The sequence below is a fragment of the Carassius gibelio genome, chromosome A19 (genome assembly GCF_023724105.1).
Source record: "Carassius gibelio isolate Cgi1373 ecotype wild population from Czech Republic chromosome A19, carGib1.2-hapl.c, whole genome shotgun sequence".
In the NCBI taxonomy this organism is placed as follows: domain Eukaryota; kingdom Metazoa; phylum Chordata; class Actinopteri; order Cypriniformes; family Cyprinidae; genus Carassius; species Carassius gibelio.
Genome location: NC_068389.1, coordinates 23,583,442 through 23,609,957, shown reverse-complemented (window position 1 = coordinate 23,609,957; position 26,516 = coordinate 23,583,442). Strand labels below are relative to the sequence as shown.

Here is a 26,516-nt window from a genome sequence, read left to right as displayed (position 1 = left end):
ATCCAGTAAAGAGTCCAGATTGACACTGATCAATGTCAAGCAGATGCGTTTAAATCAGACGCCTCCGTTCTGTAAAGTGTCTTTGTGTTGAGGGGGTTTCGAACAACTGCTGCTAACAGGAAATCATTAGTCATTATACAGTAGAGTATAACGGGGCGGACTGATCTGACTGTACGGTCTATTCTTTTGCTTTTGCACAGAGATAAAATCAAGAGACACGACAGGAGACTAACTGAAACGGTCAGCTCTCAGATGGCACACAGATTTAATCCAGGAGGACAGAGCAGCTCTCCTCAATCAAAGGTCAATCATGTCAACAGCGGGAAACTTGCTGCAATTCAAATGAACACAGGGGAACTTCTGATGTCTGATTTATCAACAAACTGCTGTTCTAAAGAAGTTCTTTGTAATGATCATGTTGAGGAAACAATTACTAAAATGTTATATTAAAGGTAAAACTAAGATATTAAAACTATGAGCAATATATAATGTAACAAGTAAAATTCAACTAATATTGAAAATAAGAAACAAAATGGGCAAATGTTTTGAGTGATTACTTAAAGGGATCAGTTTTGTAGCCAGTGGATTGAAACATTTAAGTGTGGGCAAAAATTGAGCTGTAAACCAAAGTAATGGGTATTCCTAAAGCCTCTAGACTTACAAAATGTGATCAGTCTCCAATTTATATTATCCTCATTTTTTTTTTTTTTCTCAAACATGCAAGTCATTTTAATGCCAGAATCCAATATATAAGACATCTTATGCTTGTTTGTTAAACATGTGACTTCAACTTTGTGCTCCTGTTTAAACTCCAATGAAGACCAATATTCCACTGAACTGCCCGAAAACAGATCAAATTGCTCGTTAGAGGAAATAAGAGTGATTAGTTTGGCTCTCAGAGGAGAGAGGAGTGCAAAAATGGGTTTTATCAGAACACAGGGAGCAATTGTTACTTTGACACCGCGTGGAAAACAGCGCTCGACCAATCCCTGAGCTCAGCCGAGGGAACTCTGGATTTGTTCTGTCTGGTAGGAAATGATAAGCTTGACAGAGCTCAATACCCAAGAGCTGCAGGCCCGGCAGTGTGTGTGTGTGTGAGGTAGACAGGATTACAGCACACCTCTGTGGGGACAGGATGCTGTGAAGTGGACCATGGCTGAACAACAAAAAAAACAACATCACTCTCTTTTCAAAGAAACAGCTGCTTTCAGGAAAATCCGGCTAACACAACACACAGGGCCACATGCAAACACATAAGCACATACATCCTTAACTTAACCAGTTATAGAGACAAACACTAAACATTTTTACACTGCTACCAACACATTTTCAGAAGCTCAGCTGTTTTCAAATTCTCAAAAGTCTAGCTTGACTTTTTTTTTTCATCTAAAAAATATATGTAAATTATGACCTATGCTCTCAATGTCCAATGCAGAAACAGTTATTCATGCATTCATGACCTCAAGTTTATTATTGAAATGTTTTATTGGGTGGTTGCTCTGCGTGCTTAATAAACAATCTCCAGCTGGTCCAAAATGCAACAGCTAAAGTTCTTACTAGAGCTAGGGAGTACGACCATAGGGCTTTTCACACCGCCGGAACCTTTTCATAATACCAGAACTAATTATGGAGCTACACACTTTTGGGTGTTTTCTCACTGCCGGATCTAGATACGATTTTAGTACCGGACTGCCATTTTCTAGAACCAAATTAGCTGCTACTCCGAAGCATCGTCTAACCAGCACAACTTGTACTACCCGTGATGTTAAGTAGACACTGATTGGCCAGACAAATTGGAAATGCCCTCACACACCATGATTTAAAACGCTGTGTAACATACTGTAAACATTGTGTCGACTTATTTCGCAAGGATGGTGAACAGTGGTAAATGTACAGACGCTGACGTGCAAGAACTTGTAGCAAATGTAGCACTGCCAGTTGTCGTTGGAGATTCTTAATCCTCCTTTTCTTTCTTTCAATCGCTTTACGTATATCTTGACATTCCATGTCCACTATTATGAAATCCGTGAGACACAACAAAAACACCGCTCAGATCACAGCGTCCTCCATCCTCCTGTTGTTAAAGTTGTTCTTCTTCGTTAACGTTGTTGAACGCCGCACACAAAATGACATCACTGTCAAACGACTTGCGTCACATCCTCGTACACAATGTCAGTGCAAATGCAACCCTTTAAATGGTACTGGGAAATAGTTTGTGCAAATTTCATACTTTAGTACTGTACATTTAGTTCTGGAACTAAATCAGTGTGAAAGGCCCTCTTATTAGCCCGGTTCTGTCAATGCTGCACTGGTTCCCATTGAATGATGAACACATTTTAACATTGTGACGAGTGGGGCGGGGCCGAGGGATGTGGGAACGAGCGAGGCCGGTGGAGTGATTGGGAAATGAGCGACACCTGCGACCCACCACCGGTCTCGAGTCCCACAGAGGAGATGAAAGGATATAAAACCGGAGCGACGACAGTGACGGACGAGAGAGGACCAGGCCTGGGCTCTTATTTTATGTTTTGGTTTTGATTTGTGCGCATCAGTCGTCCGTGAGGGGCTGATGTGCTGTTTTGTGTTTATTTTGTAATTAAAGTTTCTGTTTGATTGTCTGCCGGTTCCTGCCTCCTTCTTCCCAATGATTAGGAAGTGTATATTACAAACATCTAGCTTATTACTTATAAAGACGTGAATGGTTTAGCTCCTCAGTACTTGAACTGATATTGTATTTATAGTCCTTCACGTCCGCAGTGATCTCAAAAGTCTGACCTTCTGAATAATACCTATAGTTGAATATCAAACCAATTTTCCTATTTAGTGCCCAAACTTCTGGAACAATCTACCAAGTGTTGTTCGGGAGGCAGACACAGTCTGTGAGGCTGGTTTCATCATGGCAATATAAGAACTGTTTTTATATAATTTATATTCATTTATATTTAATTTTTTTCATTATATTATGAGTGTGGTACAATTTAACATATATTGGCCTGTTAAAGATCTTGTAGCTTTACATTTTGTGAGTGACTATAAGGCAACATTTTTTTTTCCAAAATAGTAACTTGACTGTAATTTAACTTCTTTACATTGAACACCATGGTGAACTGCACATTAAAACTTGCTTCCCTGACCCTGCATTCAAAATTCACACACAGGCTTCTAAAGAAATAAAGAAAATAAGTAATTGTGCAAAGAGAAAGATGACACATATTTATATATAAAGAGTATGACTGAAAGTACAATAAGACAATTCCATAAAATACAGGCCTGAAAATACAATAACAAGTCCTCACCACAGCAGAATCAATCTACATAAACGCACTCTAGTGAACATTTTATCCTCACTGTCACTTTCTTTTCATCTGTAATCTTTTAAATAAGTACTATCTGTCTGTCTGAATCTCTCTGGGTACATGATGGGTGTCTAAATAAGCTGACAGCATCTCCTACCTTGCTGTTTTCCTTTTGCCTGATCTGTGCAGATTTCGTAAAATACGTGGCCAAATACAAAAAAAGCTAGGCATGTAGCACAGACCACAACAGAAATGTTTCAAGGGGACCCCAGCTACCCTTACGAAATGCATTCATGTTTTTATTCTAGTAAATGTGCAGTAACCTTTTTTTTTTGGCATATTAAATTACCATTTGTATAACCACAGTTGTGTTGTGTTTCCCTTAAACATTACATTGAGGTCTGTGCATATTTACAGAGCATTTCTGTATTTGCTCATGTTGTACATATCTGCAGTTTTTTGTCATTTTTGTATTTGGTTGTGTTATGAGTATTTGCAGCAAGTGTTGTCAAACTGATGAAGATGTTTTCTTAATTTGTTGGTGTTTTTTTTTTTTCTATTTGCATTCAGGAGCTCTCTCGGCCAGCGTATAAATGGGGCAAAAAAAATGCCAAAAGAGCCCTAAAAGTCAAGTACATGTGTAAATTTGTGCATGGGCTCAATGTCTTACCCTGGTCTGAGAGGAAGTCCAGCATGGTCTGCAGTAGAAAAGAGAGATGTCTGACAGACAGTCCTGGGTTCCCCATACGACGAGATGCATAAACCAGCTCATGAAGCAACCGTAACTGTACTGCCGCCCACCCACGATGGGTCCCTACAAACAGAGAGGAGGAGAAAGCATTGAAACACACACAAAACAACACATTTGGCGGATTTACGTCACATGAGCCTTTTGTGTTTGCACCTTCAGACTGTACCCCCCCCACCCATGTGTTCTTCACTCTTCTTAAATTTTTTACCCTCTTGAAAGTTACTGTTAATCAAGTTTTCTCATAAAAGAGTCATAGCTTAGTTTTCCGATTTCACCAGGCTGTTTTTGTTCCTGTAGCTTTAAGAATTCTTCACAAAAAATGTCCATCAAAACCTTGTTCTTTACTTCTCCTTTAACTGATGAAATATAATGTGACAGAAGGTCAAACTCAATCAAGCTTTGTTTGTACATACAGCATCTTTTTCTGCTCAAACTGTCAGAAAGGCATCATAAAATGTGCAGTCCTAAAAGTCATCATTCAACAGCTGAGTTACAAAACTCATCCATCAGGCGACTCACACGGCTGTCACAGAGGAGAGAGAGAGAGAGAGAGAGAGAGAGAGAGAGAGAGAGAGAGAGATGTGAAGCTGATCTGTGCTGCTCCTAAGCTATGATTGTGAGGATTTATCACTCCACAGTTCTGCCACTCACATGATCATCTATTTCACACTCACCTTACTCTCAAATCATGCAAATCCACACTAAACTTTACAGTCAAGATTGTTTGTCTGCACACCAACCCAAAGGAACCAAAGAACCTGCTTTTTTGATGCTTTTTAAATCAAGAAACAGGAATTAAATTGAAATAAACAGGAATTAAAACAAGAACAAAATTGCAGATGCACACTTTTTTTGCATACCCCCATCCTAAATAGCAAAGGAAAATGTAATGTAATAAAATAGCCAAAATTTGCCATGGTTTTGGGGTTAACATAACCCACAAGTCCTTACACTACAGAAAATCATGTGATTGCTCTCTTTTGACTTTTTAGTTGTGGAAATATGGACTGCAAGGTCAAAGCTCTCATGATGTTTTTAGAATTTTTTTAATGTGTGAATTTAAAAGTGAATAAAGAATTTTATTCACCTTCTGAGAAAAAAATAAATAAATGGATAAAAAGCAAACCTTTTTATTATACATAACCTTATCTGCATATAATTTCCATATGCATTTTGCACCCAGACACCAATTAGCAGATACTACAGTGTATCAGCAAAATCAGAAACATATTAAGCAACGATACTGGCTTTAAATATAGTCTGCACGGATTAAGAGAGATTTAAAAAAAGAAAGAAAAATTGTCTGGCATAATCAGATCAGTAATATATCCTCTGTAAAATAATACACGCAACATGTATAAGCTCACTGCTACCTTGACATCACAAGTGGGATCTTATTTGTTAAAATAATATTAATAACAGTTCATTTATTATAATACAATTAATGCATTAAATTATATCAAGATATTAAAAGGTATTATAAAATATATTAATAATATATGCAATATATTCCAGTTCAAATTAAACTATAACATAATATATAAAAATTTGAAAATAGAAAATATATCTGATCAATGCATGAGAAAGCAAAAATTTAGACATATTCAGTACACTACCAGTAAAAGCATGCACTTTCACTTTTTTCTGCATACCCAACATTCATTCACAACACATCACCCCATAAAAATTTCACTATTCTCAACAGCTGCTGCACATTTAGCTGCCATTTATTAAAAACAGCCACTTACGTCCCTCTTCAAGTAGAAATAACACATGGCTCTGTAGTTCAGGGATCATAATGGCTCGTGCGAACAGGCCGCAGCGTTTTACAGATCTCCAGGGTCTGCTGCAGTTCTGTGTTCAGTCTTTGTGTTTTCACTGGACTTTCTAAATCCCGCAATCAATCGGAGGTTGATGATATATTCACTCTCTCTGAGCGTAAAGAGAGCTGAGATCGAGAACTCCCAGGCCAATTAAAAACCCATTTTCTCTTCTCTCTCTACACTCCATGGTGTCTCTATTGACCCAAGCCCTCTTCTCTCTTCCAGAGAAAGCTTCAGTGAGCCAGGGTCACCCTTAAGCTTCAATAGACACACACGAGGGGTCTCCACATTCCACCCACAGGGGCTCAACATTGAATGCCATCACCCATTCAATGCAAAAAGCACATTAAATCAGCTGTTTGGGCTGACATAATATAGAATGAAAATGTAAGAAGAGTAAATCCATCTAAATGATGGAACGGCTGGGTCTGCATTGAGACAGCACGCATAAATCTTACTTCAAGACCAGGTGAAATCCAAAATGACTATTTATTTTCTTCATAAATGTTGTTTGTCTTATTGTTTCTGATTCATCAGTGCACATTATTCCAATCTTTTATCCTTTGAACTAATGACTTTGCTGACAGAATAAACTGGCAAGTGATAAAAAATATGAACTAACTAACTGACCAAGCAGAAGTGTGAAAAACTCAGTGTCACGATGCCTGAATGATGTGGGTGGTTGCCAAGGTATTGCTATGCATTTGCTAAAGGCTGGAATGCACCACATGACTTTTAAATTCAGAATTGATTTTAAAAACTCCAGGCGTCATACACTTACCGACTTTGTAAATAGTGACCAAGGAAAACTGGCCACTATCACACACCACTACCAAACTTTCAAGTTGTTCCGATCACACCAAACTCAGGCAGAAACGTGCCCCTTGTTTTTAGGAGATGCGTGACACAAGAAAACAACGTGTTCTAAAATCAGCTGCAAATAGCAAACATTTTTGATATCCTGACTTGGCTTTCCAAGCTCTTCTAAATATATTTTAGAGCATTTCTATGTGGTAGCCAGTTTCTGGGTGGTTGTTTGCCAAGTGGTTAGCAATTCTCTGGAATATTCTGATTCCTAGACATGAGTCCCTACTCTTTTCTCTTATTTTAGTGTGCGAAAATGCAAAAAATGACTTCAAAAAGAAATACACCTCTCCTCAACAAACCACACAATTTGGGCCATCATGCTGCACCAAAATAAAACAATTAGTTATATATTATTATGCATGTAGTATTATACATACATACAGTGTCACATTATGGAGTTTAAATGTGTTGAAAAAGCCTTTTATTTAATCTTTAAAGAATTTTAATGATTTTCTCTTTCCAATCCTACATGATTCTGAATGATATAGACAGACCCTCAGGCTGCATCTAAAGCTAAACGTCTTTATTATTCCATGCATGTGAGAGTCAGTCGGGCAAAAGATTGAGAGGACTTCGTATTAAAGAGAATATAGTTAAGGACCCTAAAGTGATGCACCTCAGAGTCTGACATCACAGCTCAGGGTCAGTTCTCCTCTCTGCGCGAAATATATATCACCCATGAGAAAAGCCCTTCAAAACCAACAACGCTGTTCTGTAAGCATACAAAGAGGGACAAGGTTACTTCAATGCCGCCTGGGCAGATTACAAATCAACCAATGGCTGTTTATGAGTCTGAGGTATTTAAAGAAAAATGAGCAATTCAGATTATTCATATTCTGCTCTTGTATTGCGAAAGACGACAGTAAACAGAGGTAAAACGGGTCGGGAGGACAACCATAAAATAAAGAAATAGCATGCATTTATTTAAAAAACGAGCGTTAACCTAATTAAAAGAACAAACATGAGGGGTGGGGGGGTGGGTGATGTCATTACCCAGATCCGAAAACCTTGAGACATCGGCACGTACATCACTTGCATCACAATGCATGCAGGCCGCATTTCTATTCCAGACTCACATGCACATTACTGCTTTGTTTATTGTCAACAGGAGTCGGTCTTAAATGGCCAGAGGACATGGAGGAGGATAATGCCTTTCAACCCGCCAAAATAGATATTGAACCTTATTCACTCCTCCTGACTACTGGTCGACTGATCAAGTGACTGATGGTGATACAAATACGTGCATTATAAATATGTAAAAAAATGAATGAGAATGAATATAATCATTACTTTATAATTTGGAGTCTGACAGCTCTTATAATCCATTATATTAACTGCATATTAATGAGACATTTTCTTCATTCTATCCAGACATAAACCATCAGATCAACCACAACAAGGCCAAGAATGTAGTGCATTCGGTTACAAAAATAAACGTTTAATAAAACACTTAATTTTACTAAATATCACCTTTCTATACAAATCAAGGCCACTTCTAAAAAGCACGAAACAAAAGGAAACCCTGCCAGTGTATTCAGTAACATTGGAAAGCATTTCTGCCAGGAGTGGTACTTCAGACACGCTGTCCTCAAATGATCAGTACAACTGAACAAACAATGACTCTGAATTACTATTTTTGTTAAACTAGATTAGTTTTTTGCATAAATTCACCTGTAGGAAAGTCTCCTTTTACTGACAATCAGGAACACTTGTATTCCAACCAGTCTTTAGGAACCACACAGAAGATAGAAAAGCATAGCCTTGTGTGATCTGGGGTTACCTTTGCTGAAGTCTTTGGGGTCTAGAGAGAGACTGTATCCCGGCAGGGTCTCCAGCAGGAGTTTGTAACAGGCCTTCCAGCCAGGTTCAGGGATGGTGGGCGCCACACACTGCATGGCCGCGACGCGTTTGAAGAACGCTGATTTCCGATGGAAGCCGATGAGCTCGTAGAGCTCCGACAGTACACTGTAACGCTGGATCTTCTCTTCCTCTGACAGCTGAACACAGAGACGAAAGTTCAAAGACCCTTCCTAATTCAGCATCTTTGAAAGCTGACTTGTTGCACATGCTCACCTGGCCTAGATTGATGTAAACAGCGTTCTGCAGAAATTCAGACGCCTCCATGGCTCGTTTCTGAATGGCCAATACTCTGACAGCCTTAATACAGGCCTCCAGCTCTATCACTCCTGCGCTCTTATACTGACAGACAGACAACAAGATTAACATTTTTATGTGAGTTATGAGCTGTCAACAAAGTGTCAATTTAGTGCATTAATTATTTATATAAAAAAATCATTATAAAAAATTACTTAATACAATTAATCATGGCCAGGCCCATACATACGTACATTTCTCATATATATATATATATATATATATATATATATATATATATATATATATATATATATATAAAAATCAAGCTTAATGTTTTTTTTAAAAAAACATGAAAAAATTTAATAAATAAATATAATTGAATAATTGATCTTATTAAATATTTAAAATAAATATTTAATTACTAAATCCGTTTTTAATGCACAAAGGTTTTGTGTATGTATATAAATGGTCAGATAATGCTGACATTTCAATCACGCTGCTATACATGTTTTGTCTTATTTACAAGTTAAAATATAATTTCAGACTGGGAAAATTGGCCTCTGAGACCATAAAGGTAACAACTTGCAATATTGAAGCTGACTGAAAAATTTAAGAAATGATTGAAGCTCAGTGAAAGGTCATGCTGTACGTCCATCTCGAATATGCCTCTGTTCAGGATGTCAAAACTGGCACAAAGTGCTCCGTTGGAGTCTTTGAATTAACAAGGCTGCAGTGTCCTCTGCTGGCTGCTGGCAGAACAGCTGATGTGGCAGACATGTCCAATTGGAGATCAACCAGACGAACAGAGACTGAATGAGCAGCTGCATTTACAAGAATGAGGTACATGAGCCACATTCAAGCCCAGGGATAGTGAGTTTAAAAGGCACCACACAAAAAGATTTTTAATGCCAGAATTGAATCTATAGGGGCTACATGCTGTAAGATGCACATCAGCAGAGGTATTGTGGGTTCAACACCTACTTAAAAATGAACCGGCACCTGTTTGCCATCTAAGAGCGTGAGTTGATGAATAATGAAACAGAACCTTGTGTGTTTAATAAAACAAAAGCCACAAGAAGCTGCGTGTTAAAGTGGTTTTACTGCAGTTAAAAAGTGCTTAGGCAGAAAGCAGTATGTGCTTAAAACGCCCTTAATTGGAGTAAAATGGCTTTAACAGAAGGCTTTGGTAGACTTATTATTTTTAAAAAGGCCAGATACCCACATTCAATAAATAATTCTATTTTTAATATTAAACGATTTTGCTAAGGCTGCTTTACAAGTGCTTTAAATGTGCCTCATTAAATCAGATTTTACAGCTAAACTCTGTTAATAACGCTCTCTTGTATGAATCTGCAGTTTGCTAAAAAGTGACAGTAAAGACAAAGACATTTATAGTTTTATAAAATAATTGAACTACAAATAAATGCTGTGCTTTTATATATATATGCATTTTGTATTATTTTTTTTTCTGTTGTTGTTTTTGTCTTTTCAATATTATTTGTGAAAAATATTATTAAAAGGATAGTTCACTCAAAAATGCGTCATGGTACTCTCGTGAACGCACAACGATCACTGAAATGGAACAGAAGAAATGATTGAATAAAGTCTTTATTATTTTTGTTTTCTTTGCACACAAAAAGTATTCTCGTAGCTTCATAAAATTAAGGTTGAACTACTGTTGTCACTTGGACTATTTTAACAATGTCCTTACTACCTTTCTGGGTCTTAATTGTCAGTGGGCATTGCTGTCTATGCAGGGTCAGAAAGTCGAAGTCGTGGTTAGAGAGTTTGACTCCTAACTCTAAGGTTGTGGGTTCAAGTCTCGGGCCGGCAATACCACGACTGAGTTGCCCTTGAGCAAGGCACTGAACCCCCAACTGCTTCCCGGGCGCCGCAGCATAAATGGCTGCCCACTGCTCCGTGTGTGTGTGTGTGTGTGTGTGTGTGTGTTCCCTGCTGTGTGTGTGTGCACTTTGGATGGGTTAAATGCAGAGCACGAATTCTGAGTATGGGTCACCATACTTGGCTGAATGTCACGTCACTTAAAAGAAAGCTCTCAGATTTCATCAAAAATATCTTCATTTGTCTTCCAAAGATGAACGAATGTGTTGTGGGTTTAGAATGACATGAAGCTGAGTTATTAATCACAATTTTAGGGTGAACTATCCCTTTAATAAAAACAAGTTAAAGATAATGTACTATAATAGTATCTCATAATTGCTCATCCACATCTGAGAACATCATCTCAGCCGGAGCAGATCCAGTCTAAACTCACATCTGTGTGTGTGAAGTTACCTTGCCGTAGTTAGAGATGGCCTCTTTGTATTTCTCAATGATGTCCTCCTGACTAAGGCAGTTCTTGGCACGGCCGATCTCAGCGCTCGTGTCTGCACTGATTGCATTGGTGGTCAGAGCACCTGGACAGGAAAGACAAGAGAAGGGACTATGAGAAATGCACAACCAAAAATTAAGAAGACAATGAAACAAAGCCAGATCTGCGCTCTGCATGCCACTGTAACACTTCCATTCACGTTACCTCATTTCCAAATGTTATAAAGCCTACAGTATATAATAATAGTAAAGATTTTTGCATTATGCTGCTCTGAGATATAAGATGCTGCAAATGAGTTCATTTGTCTGATGCAAGACCTGGAACTCAAAAAAGAAATCTCTTGAATTTAATATGAAAAGTCATCAAGAAACATATTCAGACGAATGAGAAAAATAATTACATACTCATTATGTTTATTCAAGAAACAAGAGAACAAATTGACCCTATTTACTTTATTAATCCTTGTCCCTGGTCGCATTGTGAACGACTCATCTCTGCATGATCTTTTATTAAACTTTAATAACCTCCTGGAATGGCTTTTCATTAATACTATACAAAAAACTGCACTTTGTTGAGCAAAGAACTGTTGGTTTTACCTGGAGAACCGCATTAAAGAAATTAGAAATCAATTAAAGTTTTGATTTTAGTATTTATTGAGGGATTTTAGTATCTCTTATCTTTAATAAGTCTTTGTATGATCAGATTACTTTGAAATACAAATGGCAGCGAAGAGCAGACGCTATAAGGTAGTAATGTACATGACAATTCCTACATTACAAAAGGTCTTAACTAAATCTCTGTCAAAACCATTAGTTACTAATAAATTATGGTTAAGCATTATCATCAAAAACACAAACCAATCTGTTCAGTAAGTATCTGCAAACAACAGATTTTTATAATGGATGTTTGGTGAATCAGTCATTAACCTGAAACTACTGCAAAAATCAGGAAGAAACACAAATATCCCATCTAATGATTGCAAAAGTGTCAGCTGGAATCAAAAGTAAGGATTCACATCCATGCACTGAAATCACTGTAGATACTCTCATTGCTGTCAGATCAGAAACACAAAGGCCACCCAAACACCTGCACGCATGCACAAGCACGACAAAGTAACTAGAACTATGTCACAAGTCCACAAACAGGCAGGAATAAGAGCCATATCTTGAGCTACACATGTGCTTTACTGTACCTGGATCAATGAGAACTTCTTGAGCGCCTGAAGACAGACAGATAAACAAACAAACAGAGAGGGAGAGACAGAGCCTGGTTCACTCTTGGGCACAAGCAGTGAGCAGTGTTAGTACAGTACATATCAGGGCACAAACCGGTCTGTTATCATCCCGACATTGCTGAATCATGATAGGATGTCGGTACAGCAGTGGGAATGAGCAGACATGCAGCAGGATTGAGAAGAGATGGGCTCGTCAATTGAGTCATGTGGATTATTGGTTGTGCTTTTATCAGCTTTATATGTTTGGACTCTCAATCTCCAAATCTGTTCCCAAGAACACATAAACACATCTTCATCTTGGATGTGAGTATATTTTCAGCAATTTTTTACTTGGAAACTGTCTATTTCTTCAATTTATCTCCATCTTGTCTAATTTTCTATAAATTTTAATTGTGCAATTTTTTTTTGTATTACTGTAGATGTAAATCTTAAGCAAAAACCCCACCACAGTGCATTAATTAGCAAATGAAACATGCACAGTGGGTACAGAAAAAATAATCACCCCTGCTTAAAATAATTGCTTTGAAGCACGAGATGAAAACAGACACAGTTTTTGTTTTATTCAGCTGTATTTACTCATTGCAACTTACAACATCCAAGTGAGCTGTGTGTTTTGGGTTATTGTCGTGTTGGAAAATAAACCTTCTTCCCATTGACAACTTTCTGGCAGAGGGCAGCAGATCTATCCTGACAAGTGCTCCAGTCCCTGCTGCAGAGAAACACCTCATAACAGGACATTACCTCCTCCATGCTTTATTGCAGGAATGCTGTTATTAAGATGGTGACTGTATTGGATTTCTGCCAGACATATCGTTTGGTGTTGAGGCCAATTAATTAAATTTTAGTCTGATCTGCCTCAGAATCTTCAAGGTGTGTTTTGGCAAAGCTCAGTCATGACTACGTGTGGTCTTTGAGGAGTGACTTTTTTCTTGGAACCCTCCCAAACAAGCCATGGAGAATTTGTGATATTGTTGTCACATACACACAGTGACCACTCTTTTTCATAAATTACTGCAACTGTTTCAGAGTTGCTGTAGGTCTCTTGGTCGTCTCTTTCCTCCGGCTCTTTCATCCAGTTTGGACTGACGTCCTGATCCAGGGAGGGTCTGTGTACCAAAAACCTAACACTTCTTAATAGACTTCACTGTGCTTCTAGGCACTGAGAAACTCGTATCCATCTCCTGACTTGTGCCTGTCCACAACTTTATCCCGAAGATCTTTTGACAAGTGTCTTGCCACCCATAGGTGATGGTTTGCTTCAGTTGCACTACCAAAGACTGAAACGCTCCAGGAAAGCTCTTTTCATGCTGAGCTAATCAAAATGAACACAGCTGATCACAGTTGAAAGTCAATGGCTTTGTTTGCTGTTGAGAAGGTGATCGGCTCCACCTGATTTCCAAGTAATTTGTAGGAGGAGGGTGATCCTTTTTCCAACACACTGATTCAGTTTTTTTATTATTTTTTTTATTAAATTTTTCTGACATGTTGTTGTTTTATCTAACATTTGGATGTTATAAGTTGCACTGAGAAAATACAGCTGGATAAAACAAAAACTGTGTCTGTCTTCTTTTCAGGCTGCAAAACAGAAATAAATTAGATTATTTTAAAGGTGGGTGATTCTTTCCTATACCCAGTGTAAATGAATGATATACTTATTTATTAAGGAGTTAAAATTATTTATTTATTTTAAAACAGCAAAAAGAAAACTGGAAAGAAAAAGAAATGAAATAGAAAATAAGAAAGAAAGAATGAAGGAAAGAATAAGACTGTACCTAAACCACAGTATATTAAATATCAGTACAAAATAAATAAATAGATAAATAGAAAACTGACTATTTTCCTGTGTTCTAGAATGATGTCTGCTTTAGATCAGCATAACAGATTGAGCAATAATAATGTGTCTGCTTTAGACTAAATGCTGTGGATGAAAAAGGGACAATTTACTCTTAACCTTGTATCATTTAAGAAATAAACATCCAACCAAGAGCAGTAAATTACATCAGACACATCATTTGAGAGCCATCCCACACTTCCACTTACACATTAATTCATGATGTAAATAAAAACATTATTTCAGTTTCCATAGGAGATCCTCACGTTTCTTGTTTGAATATATGTGAGTTGGGGGGCAAATATATACAGAAGATCTACAACAGAATTAAATATGAACTCCAGAAGCTCTCAAGCCACTATAATGAAAAGATGAAGAAAAAAAAAAGTCATCTTGATCCTTTTGGGGAAGCCATTTGTTCAGATAAAATGGATGCTATAGACGTGTCTGACTGCACTGACCAGGTCTGTGTCTCTTTCCAGCATCGGCAGCAGAGGAGACGCCAGGTTTGCGGGCTCCACTCTTCCCCGTAGTGCCTCCTGGGTAATGGAAGATAACAGACGCAGAACACAGCCCCTCCAAAGCAGCTGAGGAGCAACACACAAACCAGTTCAGTTTCTATTCATCACCGGACAGTAGATCTGTCATGCAGGTTTTAAATGAAGATGCTTGGAGTTGAAGATTGTGACAAAAGTTAACTGGGTTTGTAATTTTAGTTAGCTGATCAGCACATGAGTTTGAAAAATGGATATAACTTTGTGCTGGCATGCAAATGATTTTATAATATCAGGCTTATTACAGTTAGCTAAAACTAAAAAACAAACCAACAAAACTATTTATTTCATTCTTAATAACTTACATAAAAAATGACTAAAAAACTATATAGTTAAAATCAAATGAAAACAGAAAATAATTAATTTTTTTAATGTTAACACCTATAGTTTACTAAAACTATATGTGTGTGTGTGTGTGTGTGTGTGAACATAAGATTATTTTTCCACCTATTAACATTTATTGATTTTTATTTAAAGAACTAAAACTAAACACATACATACATATATACATATACATACATATATACATATACATATATATATATATATTAATATTAATAATATTAATTTAAAAATGATTAAAATCTATAAAGCCATAAAAAAAAAATACAAATAACAAAACTCAACAAATTTACTAAATCTTTAAAATTAAAATGAATCTTTCAAAACTATTTCAAATAATAAATATAAACTATAGAAGTATCGCAAAGATATTCAAATAACTGACATGTGGTAAAAGTATCAATCAGTCAATCATCAGCTTACCTCCCAGCCACAGGAAGTCATTGACAGAGCGCAGCAGCTCTACAGCCATGTGATAATGTACAAGCGCATCCTGCAGCATGCCTGCCTGAAGACACAGATCCCCGACGTGTTTCCTCATGCGGCCCTGACAACGTTTCTTGTAGTGCCTGAGGAAGAGGAGCAGCAACAGGCGTCAGATAAATATTCAGCATTTATGCGCAGAGCTTAATCGATGCAAGACACACTCGCAGCCAAGTGCAGGTGACGTCAGCCATATTTAATTAAAGTTATTTTTATCAGCGGTGAATCCATGTCAATTCATTTGGCTCTCCTTATATGAAACACAAATATGCTGATGTGGTTTTGCATTAAGCTTGGTCTTCTGTCTTAGCCCAGGATTTACAGACAGAGAGAGGGAAGCTGGAGCTGAAGATACAGATGCAGTGGGAAGAGGATGCACAGGCAAAACTGGGAGGGATTTTAACTAAAGGGGTCACAAAGTAACTTGATGTCAATCCCATAGAGATGAAGTAACTAAATACATTTTTAAAAATGAGGGATTTCGATTTTATAAACATGAGGAGGTAAAACTCTAGTGGAAGGACCCTTATAGATAGTAGTGTGCACGAGGGTCAAGTGTTATTCAAGTTAGAGCCAGACAAAACAGGAGAAACAACTTCATGCTGAGACTTTCATAAAGGTACACTTTTACATACAGAAGATGCATCAGTATAATTACTTTACATTATCAGCAGTCTGATTTAACCAATATTGAATAATTTTTCTTTAATTAAATTTTGACAAATTAAAAATACAATAATCTATCATCTTGAAATCTTTCAATGCCACATTGGAGAGGAAAAAAAATATATACACACCATAAGTATAAATAAAAAATAATAAATCACAGCTGCTACATTTAATAAATGTTGAAATAATAATATTTATATCTTATTTGATATATATATATATATATATATATATATATATATATATATAGAGAGAGAGAGAGAGAGAGAGAGAGAATTCTATAATAATAGAAAAAAATTCTAATAAAATTTACTTAACATATCTAATCAGTTATATTCATTTGAAGGTAAAGACTTATTCTCTGGGAAACAGGAGTATAAAATGTTTCTATCCATGAATCCCTAATATTATAATTAAATAATAAATATTAATATTAATAAATAGATGAATATGAATAAATATTAAATTGATACTTTTTGTATGCATTAAAAATATATATAAAAATAAAACGAATATTATTGCTCAATATTAATAAATGTAGTATTTAAAAACATATAATCTATATTTATAATCTATATTTATCAGCTAAACTCAGAGTGTTTGTTTTCTATAGACACATGGATGTCATATTCAAATTCATGCTGCGACCGTAGATGGGATGAGCATAAAGCTTTGCGAGCAATCACTCATGAATTACTGAATGACATCCATGCATTTCTGCACTTCAAACAGACAGAGAATAAGAAATACACTTGATCAAACACTTGACCCTGTCAGGCACCAGGACTTTTTAAACAGGGACTCAAAACATTCTCACCATAAAGGTGAAGTGTATCATCTATGCACAACCAAACAGAACAGTCAAGCAAACAGAAGTTCACCACTGGCGAACCATCCTAAAGCGACATGTCAGGCAGCTCGAAAAACATACAAAAAAAGACACACTTCACCTTTAAACAATCAACTCTGATAATATGAGGAACCAGACTCAATGACGTTTTCCACTCCTGCACATTGACTTTCTACTCTAAACTAAGACACGAGAGAATCGAGGTCCAACCACTGTGTCACTGACGGGGAGAGGAAGAGGCTGATCGGGGAAGAATGAACTAAAGCAGGAGACAGAACTACCGGCTCACCTTTTCACACCCAATAATAAACTCACAGGACAGTATGAAAGAAAAGAAGAAAGACCAATAAAACAAGGCAAAACAATAGAAGGGGAAGAAAAAACAACAACCATGAAAAACAAATGGCAAAACTCATAAAACAGGATTGAAGATCATGCACGGTTGACCTACAAGCAAAACATCATATTCTGTGACTCCTGGGCATTTATTAAGAATTACCACAGTCAATTCAGACTTCTGCAAAGGGGTTCGTGAGATGAAAAAAAGTGAATAACTCTTTAAATCATAAATGTGTTAAATAAATAAATTCTTAATAAAATGCTATATAAATACATAAAATACATCATTTGTTTTGATTCTTTTATCTATTCATTTACTTGACTCTATTATAAATATATGAACATATTTTATTAGTTTACTTGCATGCCATGTGACCATTATGTTACTTTAGAGTATTGTGTGCAAATGATAATAATAGGTAAAAGTCACAAAAATGTAAAATAAATACATTCAAAATAAAACACTTAAAACAAAAATATGTAAATATAAACAAATGCATATAAATCCTTAAATATATACAAATGTATCGAATTTGTTAATGGCCACGGGAATGATTCATGAATATGCTAATTCATTGTTCAATTATTTTAATAAATCAATTCAAAATAACACACTAAAAAAAATACATAAATACATAAATCTAAATATTTTATTATTGTGATTTTATTTATAAAATATATAAAAATATATTTATATTAGAAATATAAATAATATTATTTTTAAAAAGTAAATATTTTAGGTCAAAGGGGTTCAGCTGACAAAAATGTTTGGAAATCCATTGTCTAAATAAAAATAGAGAAAACTAAAATCAATCAATTTAAATGCTACAAGTAAATTTAGGCATCACAACATTATAATGTTCAGTATAAAAATACATATATTAAGAGACTTGCTTTATATAGATTTATTTAACAGTGGGAATAAATTAATACCGTTTTTCATAAATAATTTTAAGTTACCATTCAATGATAGTAAAGCTAATCTAAAATATAAATATAGAGAAAAATAGCATGTTCAAGTCAATAACTGGTAAATAAATCTAAATAATCAAACAAAATAATAAAAAAATCTTTAATTTCAACCAATATAATACCTCTATATTATGTATCCCTAATAGTGATGCTTGTCTTAGCAAGATAATAATCAGTTTAAATTGAAGTTTTATTCAGCCACCCACCCTTTTCTAGATATTGGCATCTGGGTAATAGGTTTTCACATAGAAGATTATTCTGGTTACCAATAAAGACAACACATTCTCGGAGCCCAAACTCACCTGCTGTCTGTGTCCAAGCCCACAAAGTCCTTCTTCTCGAACGGCACACACAGCAGTTGTAACTTATCGCCGGATTTATCAGTTGCTCTGTCCAGCCTTTTCGACTCCAGGACAATAAATATGGACTCCACGAAATCCTCCACCCGCTTCTCCACATCAGGACAGTCGTCGTAGCTGGGGTAGAAGGCCACATCTGTCCGCTGCTGTTCGGCCACCTCCCCCTGCAGCCCGAACACCAGCAGCCTCGAGTCGTACAGCGTGGAGCCGAACACCTCCTTCTGCCCGTGGAAGCGGTCGGACGTCTGCGGCCACTCTTTGGCCGTGGTGCAGCTGGTCACCGAGATGAGACCCACCACTTTGCGGTGGGTCTGAAAGTCGCCCCACTCGTTGTTCTCAGGGGGGTAATGGTGGCGGTATCTGATGAAGAGCACGCGCTGGGAGTCCCGTATGCTGACCTGGCTCACGCTGGTGATGCGTTTGTAGATGCGGAAGAACTGGTCCTCTGGGACGATGCCCATGGGCTGGACCACCACCAGGACCGTCTGATGGTCCTCAGCACACTGCATGTAGTCTGGGACGCTCATGTCTGCATACAGCAACTCTAGAGAAGGAAAACAATCCACACAACAACATATACTTTTATTATTTAGCAGGTTTCAAATATTTTGATGCCTTATGTATAGTAAATGCTAACAGGCAAAATTGAAAATGATACTAAATAAGACATTTTAATTAATACAAGTAATCATTTTATTTCTAATGTGTATATATATTTGCTCAGAAATGCAGTAAAAAGAAATATTATGAAATATTACATTATTATTAACTGTTTTGTAATTGAATACATTTTTTTAATCGAATTGATCCCTGTGATGCAAAGCTGAATGTTCAGGAACATTACTCCACTCTTCAGTGTCACATGATCCTTCACAAATCATTCAAATTTGCTGATTTCCAGAAAATTTATAATTATTGTTCGTATTTTCAATGTTGAAAGCAGTAATTTATCGTAGTAAACAGAAATTAACGTTTAATTGTCATTTAAAACACACTAATAAAACAGGACTACAGAATTAACTTCAGTAATCTTGTTAATAGAATTCATATTTTACATATTGAACATAAATTGAATAAAACATTATAACATTATAAGCACGCAAGTCAAATGTCTCAGCCTTGCATACAACAATCATCGTTGTTTGTTCATTCAGTATCATATTTGACAACATTTGTGTTTATCTCGGTCTGATTTCAAAGGCGTTTGAATTAAACATGTACCAACAGATATCAATATGGCAACAGTATTTTAACGTACGCAAAGAAACCCACAACACAGAGAGTGTAAAATGTATTCCAATATAACGATGACAGAATAATTATATGCTTTTAAAATATGTTGTAAACGCTTGTTTTTACTCACAAACGCTCTTCCTGTCTACACTGCTGCTGCTTCTTCTTCTACTGTCCGTCAGTGAGAGTCGTGTGACTCATGCTTGTGTTTATAAGCGCCCCCTGGTGGATGAGCGCCATCATAATAATATAATATAATATAATATAATATAATATAATATAATATAATATAATATAATATAATATAATATAATATAATATAATATAATATAATATTTCACATTATACTCACATTTCTGAACATTCTAATTTATAATTTATTTATAATCCTAGTGTACATTAGAATAGAACAGAATTTATATATTTTTCTTTTATCACATATGATTAGAATTTATTTATAATCCTAGTAAAATATAAAAAATGCTTATTTACACAAATAAAAATATAATATCTGTATTTTAGAGTAAAGTTCTAGTATATTAATTGAATGCTATAGAATATAAAATAATTTATCATATTTTTTCTTTATTATCTCATATGATAAGAAATATAAAGTACGGGAGAAAAAATTTTTTTTCTTAATTATACTTTCTAATTCAAATTTGTTTAAAATCCTAAACTAAAAATCAATACAGTAAAATTGGGGGAGGGTGACATTACTGAATGATACTTTTTTATTATTAATTTTATAATCCTAGTACACTAAAATACTCAAAATAAAAATTTAGATTCTGTATTTTTTTAAGTTTTCATATACCATAAATAAGTTTTGAGAGCGCTCCACCCAGAGGCCTCCCTCACACCGTGGGCCTCTACGCTCGCCTGCAGCCGTCCCCCTCTGCGCCTGTCATATGATCAGCTTCCCGTTTGTTTGTGTTCATGCAGCAAGCTAACCGCTTCCCACTATGAAACCTCCTCATCTGTGTCCAAACTGAACTTGTAATCCACACCGATCCCATCTCAATCACCCAAACAGCCTACAGAGTCCACACAGACAGATCAGAGGCATTTAAAGCTTTAAAAACAGGGTTATAATGTCGATCGAGTACGAGGAGCAGCTAGCCGGAAGCCTGGTGGACTCTTTCCCTAAAGATTTCGGCTACGGCGTGGATAACATGGACATGATGCAGGAAAACCTGGAAAACTCTCCGTCTGCAGACAATAAACCCCGAATCCTGCTGATGGGACTGAGGCGCAGCGGGAAATCCTCCATCCAGAAGGTCAGATCCCATTGGGATACAGCACTGCACTAACTATAAAAGTACCATGGTAAAGCCTTGGATTTGGACACTAATATGATAATACCACGCTGTTCTATGAAGTACCAAGGTGTACCATTTCTTACAAAAACACACTGTAGGAGTACCATGGTACAATAATGGCGTCAGATGGTAGTAGGATGGTTATTTTACCGTGAGACGTTCGAGATACCATGGTACATATTCAAAAACATGATACCATAGTGCTTTAGTACCAAAAACTGGACATGTACCATGTTATGTTACTGTTTTGAAAGTGTAACCATTATAGCAATGAACAACAATAACATGGTATTAGCATTTTATATTTTATTTTGTAATATTAATATAATTGTATTTATTTTTATAAAATTATCTATATTGTATATAAAACATTGTATATTTTTATATGGTTTCTATATAAAGTATTCTACTTTTAGCAAGGTTATGTTGTACTTTTATGTTATTTATCTTTTATTCAGCTAAAAACATAGCAGATGGATGGACACTTTATTGAGTGCTTGTTGACTGAAGTCAATATAAAGTTAAATTCCTACTGAATTAAAAAAAAATAAGTTGTTTATTTTGTTAGCAAACGTCTAGTGATCATATTGTGCATGATTCACCAGTGTATGCATGTTATTGCATAAAAGACAAATGCTTTTCTTCATATTTTATCACAATGGAACATCTACTGATTCTGCTGACATAACCGCGTGAAATGCATTGCTTCATGTTACTATAATTGCAAAAGAACATTTCCTCTTATTTTGAAATAACATTTAATGCTGCTTAAAATCCCTGGTCCTCTGGATCACATTTTCTGTTGGAGGTGTTTAGATGACATATTTTGGTTTTCATCTGGGTTTGCAAGATGGTTTTATTTCTGTGTGAGCCTTGTGTTTATAATTATATAATAAGCAATGAATGGGATATGTTTTATAATTTCTGTAAGCCATATGTACATTGTATATTCACCTGTGGTTTAATATTGTGGATCTCAGGTGGTGTTTCATAAGATGTCCCCGAATGAGACGCTCTTCCTGGAGAGCACCAACAAGATCTGCAAGGACGACATCTCTGGCAGTTCCTTTGTGAACTTTCACATATGGGACTTTCCGGGGCAGGTGGACTTTTTCGACCCTACATTCGATTACGAGATGATTTTCAGGGGCACCGGCGCGTTGATTTTCGTCATTGATGCTCAGGTGAGCCGACATCAGCGAAATATGAGGATCCTGAAAGTGATTGGTGTTTAATATGCTTCCTTTCATTTGGAATTGTCTCTGTGCCTGGCAAAGACTTTGCAGCTATCTTACCGTTTTGTTTGGATGTCTCTCTCTCTCTCTCTATAGGATGACTATGTAGAAGCATTAGGCCGGCTACATCTGACAGTGTCAAGGGCATTCAGGGTGAACCCAGAGATCAATTTCGAGGTGTTTATACACAAGGTGGACGGTTTATCAGATGATCATAAGATAGAGACACAGAGAGACATTCATCAGAGGGCTAATGATGATCTAGCTGACGCCAGTCTGGAAAAGCTTCACCTCAGGTTGGTCATACTGATCCTAAAGCCGGATCAATTTGCCATGATACAGTCTAATAACAGATAGAGAGCGTTTGGTTGGATTATTCTGTGCTGCTCTCAGCTGGGTTACAATGATATTCCAGCAAGTTCCAACAGGTTAACAATGTTGTTATAGTTAAATAAAACTAAAACTATTAAAATGTTTTTTTCATGAATTGAAAGAAAGCAGAAAAAAATCTAAATATTAGAAAGATTACAATAAAAAGGTGAAATAAAATATTAATATTTGATTTGTAAAAAATCTATAAGAGAACATGTTGCCTTGGCAATTGACGTGCTAAGATTACTGAAAGTGGAAAAAATTAAAATAAAAGGTAAATATAAGAAAATTCACTGTGTTTATATTGTTTTTAAAATATACAATATAATATAATGTTTACTTTTATTATTAAGAAAATTGGTGCACTTTACAATAATGTTGCCTATGTTAACATTAATGAACTACATTAGTTATCAAACTAACAACGAGAACTTCTAAAGCATTTATCACTTTAATTAATGTTGATTCCAGTATTTATTAATGTTATTTTATGGACTAACAATGAACAGTTTTAATAAATACTGTAACAATGTATTGCTTATTGTTAGTTAACGTTAGTTCATGCATTAAATATAATTAACAAATGGATCCTTATTGTAAATTGCTACCGGCAAATAGTTTGAAATTTTCTGCCATTTCTGGATTAAATGAACTGATATATTATGTTAATATGCAATATTTCTCTTTATTTGTTTTCAGTTTCTATCTCACCAGCATCTATGATCACTCCATATTTGAGGCCTTCAGTAAGGTGGTCCAGAAGCTCATCCCTCAACTGCCCACTCTGGAAAACCTCCTCAACATATTCATTTCTGTACGTACACAGCTGTATCCTCATCTGTATTGTCTCTCTTCAATTCTAGAGTTCAACCTGAGCCAGATTCCATTTTTTCTGTACTAATATTTTTCTGTCAAAATCTATAGTATCTATCTAAATATGAGTCAAATAACAATTTACCACGTGCATATTTGTCAATATAATTTTACCCCTTACAGAATTCTGGGATTGAGAAAGCGTTCCTGTTCGATGTGGTCAGTAAAATCTACATCGCCACAGACAGCTCTCCAGTGGACATGCAGTCGTACGAGCTCTGCTGTGACATGATCGATGTTGTCATCGACGTTTCATGTATTTACGGGTGAGAAACTGTGATGCAGCGCTCTATCAATTATTAGTGGTCGGCCGATATTGTTGTTTTTTTTTGAAAGCCGATACCGATATCTTGGAAAGGAGGGGAGACCGATAGAAGATGCAAATATATATATATATATATATATATATATATATATATATATATATATATATATATATATATATATATATATATTTGCTTAATGCTGATGGCAAACGAGAAAGTATTACAATGTTTGCCTTTCTATTACTAATAATATAAAAGCAATCATTACAATACTTTTTGTATACATTATTTCTTTTTTTAACCATTCTATTTGATTATTAGACAGACTTCTATTCGTATTAGATAGAACTGTTAATGATGACAGTGAACAAGAGGGAGAATGTGAGCACTGTGTGCGCTCAGGTGCTGCTGTTCTCAGCGCCTTCAAAATAAAAGTCCCGCCTCTAACACTTCGGCCAAGCAGAAAAACTTATCAGCAGATGCCGATATTTAAAAAATGCCAAATATTGGCCGATATATCGGTCGACCACTATCAATAATACACTACCGTTCAGAAATACTGGAGATGTATGATATTTTTTTTTTTATGTTTTTGAAAGACGTCTCTTATACTCACCAAGAATAGATTTCTTTATTGGATGGATTTTCAATTTAAATATATATATTTAGGGGAAATTACATTTTCAATTTTGGCATTATGATTCTTCAGAAATCATTCTCATTTGCTAATTTGCTGCTCAAAAAACATTTCTTATTCTTATCAATTATCAATTTTTATCAGTTTAATGAGTCCTTACTGAATAAAAGTATTAAAGTGCCCCATGTTTAAGGTTCCTGAAATTGTTTTGTGAGTCTCTTACAAGAGCTTTACATGCAAGCAAGGTCAAAAACACTTTTGTTTTGTAAAAATATGCATTTAATATAACCTTATTTTCTAACAATTCTCAAACGATTTCTTTCAAAGCAGTTCTACGATTCAGTCTCTCTAAAACCCTCCTTTCCATGAGCATTTCTTTAAAACTGAGCCCAAACACAGTAGTGTATACTACTTTAAAATATATATCATTTTGATCTTATCTTTTTTATGCTGACAATATATAAGATAAATGTAATATATTGTGTCATCTGTTATGTGTTATAGCTTTTTTTTAATCCATTTATTGAATGTTTTTTAGCCTAAAAGATGACGGCAATGGTAACGCTTATGATAAAGAGTCTCTGGCCATCATAAAGTTGAACAACACCACAGTGCTTTACCTGAAGGAGGTCACCAAGTTCCTGGCTCTGGTCTGCATCCTGAGAGAAGAGAGCTTTGAGAGAAAAGGTACAGACGTTTGACATGATCATTCGCTGCAGAATATCAGCATGTTTTGTTGACTTAAAGTGAGGTAAAGTGTCACATAGAACCATTTTTGAATAGTTATTTCGGACCAACAAAATGATAAAAGCACCACAGGGTTTCTTACATAAGAGCATCTCTTATATAACTCTGAATATGGCTCATGTGTCTATCTTCCACAGGTTTGATAGACTACAACTTCCACTGCTTTCGAAAGGCCATTCACGAGGTATTCGAGGTGAGCAGCTCCACCCAGAGGACAGGAGTGGCGGTGCAGTCCAGCCCACCCAGCAGCAGCGGTAACGGCCTGGCACGACTAAAATCTGCAGCGTTGAACGGTACACCCAGGAGCCTGGTTTAACCTAGGACATACAGACCTCTTAAGAACACAGGGCCTTCACACTAGTGTGCTGAACGTGCGCCAACGTACACGTGTGATTACTGGAGCGCTTCTCTAGTTATTCCTGCTGTCCCAGGACCTGAGAGACACTTCAGGACAGACTACATTGCTGCTTTTTTATGATATTTTGATGTGTGTGTGTGTGTGTGTGTGTGACAGAGAGAGAAAGAGAGGGAGATTGTGTGCAAGCGCAGCATCAGCTGTTATAATGGGGGAAATGGGAACACTTAGTTTAGCCAACACAATGAAATGATCTAGAATTTTCACTGAGTAAATACAGTCTCAAAAACTGTGAACTGCCTATCATTTTTATATCATTATGTGTTTATGGTGGCCAAAAGTGTTGTCTAAGTAAGACACTCTCTCTTAGTTTTGAGGCACAGCCCACTTTTCGGAGGTTTGAGGGTAAATTATACAAAAAAAAAAACATGTTCTAGTGACATTTCACAAACAATTCAAAATGAAAAATTGCTCAAATTCTGCCTATTTTAAGTGCATTAAAATGTTTACATTGTGATAAAACACTTTTTTATCCAAATTCTCATTACCAGCAAAAGGTCATAAAAATGTAAGTTTTATTTTAATATTATTTTCTGTAATTTTTCATTACTTCAATGCTTTCATTACTTCAATACTTCAATTGTGTTACATAAAAAAAAAATATATATATATATTCA

At 35.9% G+C, this 26,516-nt stretch overlaps 2 protein-coding genes across 5 annotated transcripts in view; one reads left to right on the top strand and one right to left on the bottom strand.

Annotated features, from left to right (window-relative positions):
* Window positions 1-20,215, bottom strand: part of LOC127935454 (trafficking protein particle complex subunit 9) — a 181,469-nt gene extending 161,254 nt beyond the window's left edge. The window contains exons 1-9 of one of the 4 annotated variants that reach the window (XM_052533331.1): window positions 20,163-20,215; window positions 18,743-19,343; window positions 15,551-15,696; window positions 14,693-14,818; window positions 12,359-12,385; window positions 11,130-11,251; window positions 8,811-8,936; window positions 8,518-8,734; window positions 3,967-4,110 (exon numbers count right to left, since the gene is read on the bottom strand). In XM_052533331.1, the coding sequence (XP_052389291.1) occupies window positions 3,967-4,110; window positions 8,518-8,734; window positions 8,811-8,936; window positions 11,130-11,251; window positions 12,359-12,385; window positions 14,693-14,818; window positions 15,551-15,696; window positions 18,743-19,326 (1,492 nt within the window). In that variant the 5' untranslated portion in view covers window positions 19,327-19,343; window positions 20,163-20,215. Of the gene's footprint in view, window positions 1-3,966; window positions 4,111-8,517; window positions 8,735-8,810; window positions 8,937-11,129; window positions 11,252-12,358; window positions 12,386-14,692; window positions 14,819-15,550; window positions 15,697-18,742; window positions 19,344-20,057 lie in introns of all 4 variants that reach the window. The other 3 variants (XM_052533330.1, XM_052533334.1, XM_052533333.1) reach the window with 3 other exon arrangements.
* A 668-nt stretch (window positions 20,216-20,883) lies between these two features.
* LOC127935474 (ras-related GTP-binding protein C) lies at window positions 20,884-26,316 on the top strand. Its single transcript, XM_052533375.1, has 7 exons — window positions 20,884-21,312; window positions 22,335-22,538; window positions 22,686-22,885; window positions 23,661-23,775; window positions 23,958-24,100; window positions 25,276-25,424; window positions 25,622-26,316. The coding sequence occupies exons 1-7, from the start codon at window positions 21,127-21,129 to the stop codon at window positions 25,798-25,800; spliced, it is 1,176 nt and encodes a 391-aa protein (XP_052389335.1). The 5' UTR covers window positions 20,884-21,126; the 3' UTR covers window positions 25,801-26,316.
* Window positions 26,317-26,516: the final 200 nt, after the last annotated feature.